This window comes from Harpia harpyja, chromosome 5, assembly GCF_026419915.1.
Source record: "Harpia harpyja isolate bHarHar1 chromosome 5, bHarHar1 primary haplotype, whole genome shotgun sequence".
Classification (NCBI taxonomy): Eukaryota; Metazoa; Chordata; class Aves; order Accipitriformes; family Accipitridae; genus Harpia; species Harpia harpyja.
This window is the reverse complement of record NC_068944.1, coordinates 58,366,370-58,379,011: the sequence shown is the minus strand read 5'-3', so window position 1 is coordinate 58,379,011 and position 12,642 is coordinate 58,366,370. Positions and strand designations below refer to the sequence as shown.

Sequence of the window (12,642 nt, the reverse complement as noted above, 5' to 3'; positions counted from 1 at the left end):
TGCAGTACTAAGTCAAGAACTAAGCTGTATTTCCAGTAAATCACTACTCAATAGGTGACATCTTTCAATTGTGCTTTTTTTTTACTGTGTGCAGAAGTCTTTCCAGCATTGGGCCTTGGAATTTTTGAGTGCTAATTGCAGATCATTCTGAAGAATGTATATTTTCAGAATGCTTATGCAGTTATTACTGTAAAATCCTGTTGCTCTGATATCCCGGAAGCCAGGCTGGATTACGTTTCCTTAAGATCCTACAGTGTTGAATGTAATATTATACTAAGCAGCATGTTTATTTCCTGCGTTCCTGTTGTTATTAATACTAGAAGTTAAAATTTCTGATGTACTTTTGTCCTCTTGTTTTTGGTAAATTGTTGCTGTTCCACTTTTCACTATGCAAAAGGGATATTTGCTAAGAATAATGCAATTTTTCATTGTCTTCTATCCCAAAGTGTCAGCACCCTCTCTGAGGGGAAGACAATGCAGAGGTTGCACAGAGTGCTTCCCAGCGGCAGAGGGAGTAGATAATTTGATTGTGTACTGAAGGCTACATACTTTACTCACATGAAGAGTAATAATGAATACTGTGTATTTACACAAAGCAGACATATTTGGTTGTTAATATCCCATCAGAAGGATACCTACACAGTGCATGTTGCGTATCTATCTGTCTTGGACAAAAGACCTGTTTGATCTTTCTGAAAGCTGAACTTGCCATCCTATCAGTAAGAACAAGGAAGAAATCTCAGCCCTTTAGGGTACATCTACACCAGTAAATTAAACAGCGACAAGGTCCAGACTAGAGCACTGGAACTTCTTGTTTATAATGCTAAATCATGAGAATGGTCCCTTCCACACTTTTAGCTTAAGTCAATTAACACCTTCCCCATTCCTGTGTACAGTTCAGGAGTTACCATGGGCCTAGGATCATTCCCTGAAACTGGTATGGACACTTCTCACCTGGTTTTGACACTAAGAGAGGATAAAATTATGAGCGCAGCCAGACTGTCCCAGCTGACCTCAGGATCAGAGAATGGGCAATTGCAGTCAACATCAAAACACATCTTGGTCAACATCAAAACTCCCACTGACTTCAGAATGCAAAAAGCTGCTAGTGATTGTAATTAACTTAGTCTTGAAGAATGGTCGGCTGCTCTGAAAATAACGGCATGTGTAGCTGATGATGTAATTCATTATCATTCATGACAATTTATGTTTAATTACAAATACTGTGTATAGGACTGTTCCAATCCCTCGGGTGAACAAAATTGAAGACTCCAACCCATTGAAATGGATGAGTCTTTTATTTGTTAAATATCTACAAATGCAGCCAAAATTTACATTGCTGAGTTTGCTTCTCTGACTGCATTGCTAATGCTTGTCTATTTTTCTGCTCGTGAATTTGCATAAAATATTTTCACCACTACCAGTTTCTATTTTTCCCTTTGCCACTGAATAATTGTGCATGAATTTAAGACACAAACATTTAATGGAGCAGTTAGTATTCCAGTATATACCACTACAAAAACATTACTGATACAGCTTGCATCATTTGAAATGTCCATCTCATGTGAAAGCTGACATTTCAGCATTTGTTTTTGGCTTCAAATGGTTTTAGAAAGTTGAACCGTTGAGGTTTCCACAGAAGAGAAAGTCCAAAAGTAGTAATAGGAAATTCTGATATGGGCAACATGTCATTTGAATTCATTTGACTGCCTTCCATCACAGAATTTAACTTTCTGATTATTTAACGAATTTGACTTCCAGCCATCTTTATTTCCTATGGGCTAGATGGCCTGGACAGTCCGTAGCTCCAGTTATGCATGGTGAATATGTGACTCCTGTTACATGCCATGCAGAGGAAATTAATTTGAGAAGTTTTACACACTGAGAGGATGGAATTCCAGGGAAAACAATGTATAGAGATGGGATCTGAAACTATTACTCCCCTAAAGCAATGCAAAATAGATAAAGGCTACTTGAAGTTAATATTTTAATTCTTTAAAAGCAAAATATTTCAATTTGTTTCAATGGATAGTTTCCAAATATTTCAATGAATCAATTCAGGAAATGAAACATTCAAGTTCAAGCTGAATGAGGCAAAGGATATATTAAAATTCTGATTTTTCAAATAGAAAATGTTAGGAAACATTAAAAAAACCCCTACAACACTTAATTTTTCTAGAAACTGATTTTTTTTTTCAGAGATCTAGCAAAAGAATGGTTAAGACCTGTCTCACTACAAATCTAGAGGTGCATTCAGCATATTACTGGACTCAATCTAGCTTGAGACTTTACTGAAGAAACTGAATTTCACCAACTCAAGAATGAAATGTTGAAACAGCCCTGCCTGGTGAGAGGCAGAGTCAGAACCGAGGTGGAAAGTTCTGGACAGCAAGACTTGCTACTTTAGCAGCCTCCTGGAGTTAGGGTACAAAGGTTACTCCAAGTTGCTGCTAGGCCTGTATAGCAAGAGCTGATGCACTGTAAAGTTAGACTCTTAGCAGCAGAAGTGGCAATGACCTGTGCGGCTTTCCAGGGCTCTGCAAAAGGCAGTGCTGGCAGCAAAGGTGTTTCCAGAAATTTGACGCTGTAGAAATCTGACTATGCCAAAGCCCAGAGCTGGCCTCATGTAGATTTGCACAAAAATACATCCTCAGCTGAAACAAGCTGTGAATGAGTCTTTGCCCTTTAGGCTAGGTAACTCCCTCCCTGGTGGCTCCCTTGCAGCTGCTGGCTATAAACACTGGTCTGCCCTAACTGTGGTAACTTGGTGGTCCATTTTAGGGGCTTCTGACACCTTCTTTTGGAAAGGTCCTGTACAGTGCTAATTGCTGGTTCTGTGAAAAGGTATGTCAGCTCACAGTAGCCTCGCTGCTGGGGTAAAAATGAATGCGCTTTGATAAAGGGCTTGAGGTTGCTGCCAACTTACTCTCCGGAAGGGAGGACTTGGATGACTTGGACATTTTAAGGTTTATCTTTTAAAACAGGCTGACAATAAATGTGTAGCTATCAAGATTGTTTACACAGAAAATAAGCAATTACTAAAAAAAAAAAAAAGGAAAACACAGAACGAAATGTGCTACCACAGATATTTTAACTAGTCCTGTCTGAAGAGCTGGAAGATGGCATGACTGTTCAAGACATAGCGTTATTTGGTGTGAGCCTGAGTGGCAGATCTTGTGTTTGAATGTGTATTCACACCTGAAATACTGTGTTCAGTAGTTCACTATACCTAATTACAATACTTAAAAACCACAGGAAGCACAGGGAAGTGCTCCAACATGGGATCTAAATGGACAGGCTTACAAATTGCTGAGAGCCAAGGATGTGCAATAGGTCTAAGTGATGACTGGTGAGGATCATAGTAACAGCTAACGTATTAGAAAAGTACTTAGGAGGATGAGGGACTAGGGCTGTATAAAGGTAAAAAGCAGTAATAAGAAAAAGTTAAAGAAATGAAATTAATTCAAGCTGAATTGTCCCACTTCAGGAACTGACTTATGTACTCATGTCCCTCCTCTCTAAAGACAGCACTTAATTACATGCTGTATTTTGTCCATGATAGGGTCTATTGATGGCCAGAGGACCTAAAAACATTCTTGGATAGCCACACTGAGTGGAGATACTACAATAAATCAGGGCTGCTATAAGGCATGATCTCCACTGCATTTTGAAACAGCCACTGAAGAGATGTGTTCTTTCTTTCCATTGAGTATCATGAATTATTACCAGAAGCTGCAGCTGTAAGCAACAAGCTTACTTGAGCAGCAGAGGCTGGACTTTGTGAGCTAACAGGCCTGTCTTATCTACTTTTTTAAGTTTCTGATCCTATTGCCTCTGGGAGCAGATCACAGAACCTCCACATGAGGGCAGGTCAGATACTCTGGGTGAGGCTCTTGCAGACCCCAGCCGCCAAATGGCTCTTCTTCCTCCTTTTATGTCTGTGAGTTCATCTGAAATGATGGCGGAATAAAAGCAGGCTTCGAGCTGTGGGTATTAAGTCATGTGGTTTCTGTGGTCTTGAATTCACTAGCACTGTATTAGGTCTTCACATATGCCTTAAAGTACTGCTGTTTTAAAAAAACGCCAGAGAATAGTATTCATGACTTACTATTCACAATAGCCGTAGGCAAAATAGATGCCATGGCAGCTTGTTGCGGGAGCAATTGTATTGAGTCCAGCAGGCGTGCAGGATACATCCCTTCTGTGAGAGTCATCTGACTAGCAGCTTGCAGCCTTGAGTCAAAATCTACAACAAAGGCAATCAGCTCTTCACCCTCTGAGATGGCCTTCGTTGTGGTACACCAAAGCTGCCCTCCTACAGGAAACATAAAAGCAGAAAGATTTAATTGACGATATCAGATTCCAGAACTTAAAACATCAGTGCCGTATCTTCACACTCTTTTTTTAAATTTCAGTAGCTTGTTCAAGGTAAAGAGGCAAATAATTTTTACTGTCTTCCTTCTATCAATATAGGAATTTTCAATGTATAAGGACAACAATTTGGGGATACTTTTCCTAACTAGTTGGAGCATGAATATTCATTTTAGTTTTTCATTTTGTCTCCTAGAAGGCCAGCATTATGAAAATCAAGATACAGGTGAAAATATTTTATATGGCACTTTTCTCATCATTACTTTTCACCGAACTTCCTGTATATTTTTTCATAACTCCAAGTTTGTTTTATTTTGAATACCAAATCACAACACAATAAAACCAAACAGCTGCAAGAAAGAAATCAGTTTTGCTCTTAAGGGCGTTCTTCCCCTCCCTTATGTTTGCCACCCTCTTTCTCTAAAAAACCTTCCCTTATGTAATATTCTTCATAACATGACTGCTTTATCTCTGCTTACACTGACTGAACTTCCTGAAAAGAAGATATGCCAAAGATCTGTTTCATAAAGGCTTATTCAAATAAAGGTTTGTTTAAAAGGGGGGGGAGGTGGAAGAACTTTCATCAAACAGTAAGATACACTATAGCTCTGTGCTGCAAATGTCACGTGTAGTGCATTAAAAAGAAAATTAACTATGCGAGTACATCTACTAATGTATTTGAATGCGATAGTGAATGCTCATTTATTTAACATGTTTAGACAGGCAAAGCACTTATATTGTGTTATCTACACTCTCAGGCCTAGATACATATCCAATACAGTTATGCCTGAAATAATGTTGCATACTTTGTATGTTATAAAGCTTTTTTTTCCTCAGGTTTTGTATATATAGAAAAAGCTATATGTTGTATTCATTAGGCAAGCAAAAACTGTACTCGTTTTGATAAGTAATATTGCTGTGTTTATCTTTCGGCATAACTGCCTTTTCAACTGCACTTCATTTTTTTCCCCTCAAAGAGATTATAGTTTTAAAACAACTTGTTGCAAAAATCTGGTAGAGGAGATAACAACAGTGTATGATATGCCACAGCTAAATGGAAGAATTAGGACATTGTTTTAGAGAAATCTTGGACAATTAATTAAACCAGTCTATTAGCTTTCAAAGATGAGCAAACAAAACAGCATCAGTGACAATGTGTTTCAGTGGAAAAATAAAGCTAAGCTTCCAGACCTCAAAGTGGTGTAAAAGTTTCAAAGCAGAAAAGTGTCTTTGTATTCACCCTTTGGTAATACAGCAGTTGAAGGTGGCTCCAAAGTTTACAAACAATTTACTGTGATGGGACCAAAGCATACTAAGGTTTACTACCCTCCAAAATTACAGCATTAAATGGTGCAAATCTGAGTAATTTCCTCTAGAGAATAAGAAGATGAAATGTGAAGATAGTGCCATAAATGTCTACAAATGCAGAATCCTAATGCCCAAGCAGGAATTCAAACATTTGAAGAGCACAGTCTGACTTATTGCCTGATATAAATCAGGAGTAAATATACAGAAGCCTTTAAACTGGTATAAAACCTGTTCAAGAGAGAACCTGGCTAAATTCCTGAAGTGTACTTAATTAGTCTCGTAGATAAAAATATGTGATACACACGCTGCAATTTGAGAATCCGAAACTGGGTACTGTCACTGCCAACACCACACAGTTCATTTTCTGGGAGGAACAGGGCTTCCATTATTAACATGCACTTCTATTTTATTTATGTGCAGAAGGTGTAATAATCAACCAAGATGTTTTAGTACATTTTAATATAGAATAAGAGCTCTTCCTAGACTGTATTATTCACTGGATTTCTTAAAATAAAAATGAGTCACTGCAGAAGAACCAACTGAGACTTTCTCTATCCCTGCAAACATCTTGACATGCTGTACCCTTGGGGGAAAAAAAAAAAGAAAAGTGTAGTCGATTACTGGGTCTCCAGCTGCAATCAGTCTGAATCAGCTAAAAGGCTGACTCAGTCTCCTGGTGTTAGAGCTCCTCAGGGTGTTGACTCATGTCCAGCAGCAGATTAAACTGGGACAGCTGAAGCGAGCAGTGACCTCGGCTGCCTGCTCCACCCAGCTCCTGGAGGCTGTCACACCTACGGCAGGCACAGCCGAGTGGGATGTGTGACAGCTTCGGAAGCACAACAATCTCTAGCTTGGCTTATTAAAGGAAATCAGAACTACAGAATTTTAATCCACTCCTGCATTGGAATACAAACCTTCAGCCCAGTAGGATTCAGATCCAAGAATTACCTTATTTTGTTTTCTTTCATCCCACTCTATAGAAAATCAGGCATTTAAGTGATCATGACATATGTGTCCATGTTTTCATCAGTACACGATACTGTGTTAAGTTACATCCCCAGATGAACTCCCAAATGATGCATTCTTCCAGCTACTGGAAATGCAGTATACCACCTCAGCAGCAACGCTCACCCACAGGGTCAGGACAAGTATAGTCCCCTCTTGTCCCCTTCTATGCTTGCTTGCACAGGGTAAGGCAATAGCTGCTGTTTTGAAAGATACAAATGACTTTATTCTCCTTAATGCAGTGAATGCAAATATCCTGGCCTTCATGCACAGCAGGAAAACAGTAGAAGAGAAGTCTTCTTGAACCTTCTACTGCACAGTCAGGGAAATGGCACACAGAGAACATGGCAGAGGCTTCCGCATTTAATAGGAAGTTCCAATCATGACTATCATATGAATTATTATGCTGTCTAGCCTTGCCAGGGATCAGGGCTTCCTTACAGGTGGTGGTTACAAAACAGGAAAAAAGTTATTGCTTCCCACAAACATTTCTACAAGCTAAGATACAACTGACATATACACAGTAATTTCTCAGGAGCACATCTTTTTATAAAGCAAAGGGCAGTGTTAACAACAGATTTTCAAAAGGATAATAAGGAAGTGTTTGCCAAGTACCGGTGGCAATGGAGAAAGAGATAGCAAGATGTTTGCTTGAAATATTTGCAAACACGTGAAGATTTCATAAGGAAACATAAAGGCCTGTTATTTATGTGAGATGAAGTTCTGAATAAGCTGGCTAAAAATTTTTTAACCAACTGTTCCTTTTGTCAGAAAAAGCTTATGGGGGGTGAAATGGTTCTAACAAAGCTTTACCAGGCCAAGTTTCTCAGTCCTAAGACAGATGCAGTCATCAGAAGAAGAGAAAAGATGAATGTCTAGATAAGCTCTAATAGGGATGAGTGACTAACAGTGCACCAGAAATGAAGTTGTGGTTATATTATTTGGTTAGAATGCAAGACAATGGTACACTGGTGATTTTGGCCCTCTTCTCACCCATAATGAGTACACTGGTCATCCATTTATACTGAAAAGGGTCTTACTGGTTTTACATGTTAGGGTAAGAAAAGTCTTATTCTTGTTCCAGTGCAGAAGCGAAGTTTTGAAATACCAGAAGGTTTTGTGACATTGGAAAGCTGTTTTCTCTACAAGTATAGTTCCAACTCTGTGAAATTGAAAATAAGCTTCTTGAGCTTACAATATATTGTTTTATATCTATGGTTAAACCAAAGACATTTATGTGATATATAATGCAAACATATAAAGTGGAAAAAGAGAATAAAAATGTCTGTAAACACTATGTATTTATTTGAACTCTTTTTCTAGTTCACATTGCAAGGAATTAGAAATGCTCACTTAATCATCGAAAGTTGGGAAAGTTAAAAAATATCATGTTGTGCAAACTAGAGCAAAAAATTACATTCCAATTGCATTGGCATGAGTTCTTTATCCAATGACATCAGGCACTGAAGCAGCTATCTGATACCCTCAGAGTTTCCACCAAATAGAAAGGTTATTTCAGGATTCTCTTCTTTGTCTGCATCTTTCACTGCAAATATTTCTGCTGCTTGAAGAAAACCCAACACCCTTAAATAAATAAAAAAAAAAAAACAAACCAAAACAAACCAACTTTCTATGCAAAGGAAAAAGTAAGGTCCTGATGTCCCTGAAAAACTGTGGACTTACTGTTCTTTGTAATGTTTATGATCAAGATTCTTGTGCAAACAGATCTGGTTCCTAACAGGAAGCTTATAAATCATACTCATAATTGCTGTCAAAACTGCAGTGGAGTGTACTGCAAGTTTCGATAATAAAGAATAGAGTCACAGTTCAAACTTGATTACATTTTGGAAATTCATGCTGCTCTTACAAGAATCAGTGGTCTTAAATATCTTCTTCTCCTGCCAAATTTTTCACTTGCACTTTTTATTATTTATGAAATCAGTGTCTGCACAATGTCATGCAGACCTCTGCTGATAAACTCTAATTAAGATTAAGACAAGCCTTTTGGAAAGGATCCCATCATTAGCAAACATGATAAACACAAAAATACTCCCTACTTGTCAACCAGGAGCAATTCAGTAACCTAACAGTATTATCTGTTGCTAGGCTACAGAGCTGACAAAGCTTCAATTATATTGTATGGCCATACCTATAGAATACTGTATAAGCAAAATGTATCTAATATAAAAGCATTTAACTTCATCCATGCTATCTGTAATTCATGGCTTCTTTCAATGGCAAAAATCAGGTTAATAATTACATAGCATGCTGGAAAAAATCTTAGCGATGTGTCATGTTTGCACAATTTTTTCTAATTTATCTCTATGATTGATAGACATTTGCTTTGTAAAAATAATAAAATGCAAGCAATGGGATGCTGTAAACCACAAACGCAACTACATCTGGGCTCATCAAGATATGGAACCACACTTAGTATAAAAAATATATAGTAAATTGAACCAATTAAATCATATTTAGATGTGGTAATACTCTATCTTCTGTATTCAGAAGAAGGAGTACTGTGGTGATAGATATGCATGCTAATACAAAACTTTATTTTATGTAGGACAGACATCTAAAATACAAGAGAAACCTGCTTTTTTTTTTAAAACAGCCCTTCATTCTTTCCTTCTACATTTGGAATTTTTTTTAAACAAAGCAACCTCTATTATCCTATTTAGAATCAGCAATTTGCTCTGAAGATTTAACTAAAGCCATGGCCCTTCACCCTTTCTGATTCTCAAAACCCTACAACACTTTCAGGGAAGACACAGACACCAGCACAGTGAGCCTTCTGATGGTGGGCTTCTTTTTTTTCCCACTTATTTTTTGCAGACCTTAAGGAGTGATCATTTCGGGTCTGTGGGTCACAGTCTGAATAAAAATATATTTAAGGACAGACTCCCCTATTAACTCCACTGGGAGAAAAGAGCTTCAAGATGGATGGAACCATAAAGCCTCTTGATTGATACCACTGCTTTTAAGAAAAGTGACTTAAGAAAGCAAGTAGCTAAAAATGTTTCCACTGAGTACAGCTGTTTCATGGAAGGAAGTGCAGCTATGTTTTCACAGATGAAGAAGCATAATGACAATATAAACATATATTCAAAGGCAATCCCAGTTTTCCTGTCTTTAGCATTAGTCAGTTTTCCTTGCTGAACCATTTGAGTCTAGTTTTTTGACCCAGAAATGGCATACATCTTTCACAGAAATTTAGGAAATCAATGGCAATTTCTATTAAAACTAATTTTCAGTGCCAGTTAATTCAGAAGTACTACTTTCGTGTAGTAAAATCTGTGCTTACTGGATTTGATTGTGTTGCTGCAACAACATAATAGCCCATTTCCTGTACACACATCTTTTTGCAAGAAGGGTCAAAAGACTATCAGAATTTATTTAAACAACAGACTGTTACTCTTAGCGACTTCCAGGCACCATCAACTGAATTGTTTAATTCCTCTCCCAATGAAATATTCCAATCTGTAAGAAATGATGCTTTTTAGTAATGGTAATGGGTGCTGGAGTTAATTTATTATCTTCCCTCTTTTGTTGCACAGGTTAAGCATTTAAGGAGAATTTGCACATCACAATAGGATGGGATCTTCATATTTGGGTTCCTCCTGCTTCTCACCCATGGGGTTGTGACGACTCAGCATAATGAATGCCATTTCAGTGCGGCACAAGTTACTGGGCAGATCTCTAATTTTTGACATGAACAAAGTACATAAATCTATACGTAGACACATTGTTTAATAAAAAAATTATAATTAATTCAAATCCAATACTGTTGAAATTTTTTGACAGTAGAGTGGTACAAGGAACAGAACTTATAAATTATGTGTGCCCCTTCTTTGAAAAATGCTTTGGAGGTTTCTTTGTGCATTGGCAAATACAGTAGGAATATGAGGTATTGTGTGGATCCTCCTGCACAGCACCTGATAAAAGAATAAAGAGCTGTGACATATTCTTAAAACAATAGAGGAATTAAAGAGAAACAATGGGCCAGCTGCTTCATTAATACAATCAAAAGAGAGCCCAGCACAGAGGAGTCCAGATAATTAAGCACTACTCTTTTAGACCTTTTTTCTATAATAAAATTGCTAAAAATTTATTAACTACTTCATAGTTGCTAGATAGATCTATGTACTTGTTTATTTAGGTTGATTAATGCCTTTTCAGTATTCTACAACATGCCAACTCATGGTTCGTACAAGTTTTTGAATAAAATAATGTAAGAAAAAGTGATATGGATCTGTGGTATATACAGCAATAAATCAAAAGCATTTTGTGAAGTCTTTCCAGTTGCTAAATAATTCTTTGCATTTTTCACGTGCATACACAAAATACATACTTTGCACAGCATTTTTGCTATTCATGTATTTTAATGCCAGTGTTCCAACCATCTCTCTGTGAAGTGTCTCAAAAATCACCGCTGCAAATTCAGACTTCTCAAGCTCTCACAAAAATAGTTTTAGTGCTACATTAAGATTAATGAGATGATTTCCTAGCATCTTCTATCATTTTTCCTTGTTTACTGATCAAAGGAGATTGCCAAAAGATACTTGACCTTTAATTTTAACTAAACCACTGCACATTATAAGCTTGCAGTGTACTGACTGCAAAAAATGCAAAGTGTATTATACTCTATAGAATTAGACCAATACAGTGGACAAACCAGTTCTGTTGCCACTTTTACTATTACCTTTATGTTCAGCATAAAATATGGAGCCTGCTTCATTTTTAACTCACTGAACAAACTACAAAATAAAGGAACTGCAATGATATTTTTCAGAACAAAACAACAGAATACTCAGCTTAAAGGCACTAGCCAAATTGAAGAAGGCAGCTTTAAAATCCCTGCATTTTGAGATGTAAAATGTCTGACCAGAAACAGGGAAGAAAAATATTCCTTCAGAATATAGCTCTTACTCCTGCACCTGAGTCAACCTGAGCTTTGGGCCTGACTTCAGCTTAGTCATATCCTGACAGCTGACTGTTTTTATCTGAATAGATGATTTTATAGTTAAAACCATCAGGCATTATATAGCTGATCAAGAGAAAAAGAAAAATATTAAAGGAACTTGCCAGTCCTAGGGGAGTGAACTCCCAAACCTGACATCTCTGTGTCAGTGTAAGGGGTAGGTCTTTCCCTTGCTGCAGTACAACTACAGCAAACACCACAGTCTGTATTGCAGCAGCTTTTGAATTAATACTGCAAAAAGCTTGATCAGTTGAACCCCAGAAGTACACTGTTTCTGAAGAGCAAGGCATATAACAAACACTTAGATTTGACCTCTTATTTTTTCCACTGTTGTCTGCCTGCTTTTTGTTAGTTTTAAGATTTCTATGCGTTTCCTCCAATTAAATGTCCGCATGTAACACTCAACAGAGTTCTATTAGGTAAAGAGGCAAAATAGATTAGTGCTCCGAAAATATTCATAGGAAAATAATGTGGTAATTTTATTTGCCATTTTCCCCCCTGATAGAGCTGTCACAGCTTATTTACCACAGGGGGAGACAGTTAAACCCATATCCTTAGAAGTTCTATGCATTTAAGAGGCTTATATATCTCTTCTGGGACCCTCGTTCAAATCCTAGGCTAATCAGAGTGAATACATATCTTTCTATTAGATGGCTCTAAAAAGTCTTAGGTGATATCAGTTCCTGGTGGACGACAGTCCACAGCGTAAAACTATTAAATGTTTGGCACAAATGGCAATACTTACGGAATGAAGCTGAAAACTGTAATATCCTCCCACATCACAAGAAGTTAAGTCTGCTGCTCAGAGGTGGAAATTAAAGCCTGCCACAAATGCTAAACCTGTTATATTTCCTTAATTCAGCATAAACTCAAACAAGGAAGTCGAAGGAGTTCTTTCACAAGTTTAGCAAGTTCTTCTTTTTTTTTTTCTTTTCTTTCCAAATTCCTCTGATTTGAATTGAGTGCTACACCTGTTT

The 12,642-nt window shown here is 37.4% G+C and overlaps 1 protein-coding gene across 2 annotated transcripts in view; it reads right to left on the bottom strand.

Annotated features, from left to right (window-relative positions):
• ZFPM2 (zinc finger protein, FOG family member 2) overlaps positions 1-12,642 on the bottom strand; it is a 323,709-nt gene that overhangs the window by 7,219 nt on the left and 303,848 nt on the right. For both annotated transcript variants that reach the window (XM_052788292.1, XM_052788290.1), the window contains one exon: positions 4,109-4,315. In XM_052788292.1, coding sequence (XP_052644252.1) covers positions 4,109-4,315 — 207 coding nt within the window. The remainder of the gene's footprint in view (positions 1-4,108; positions 4,316-12,642) is intronic.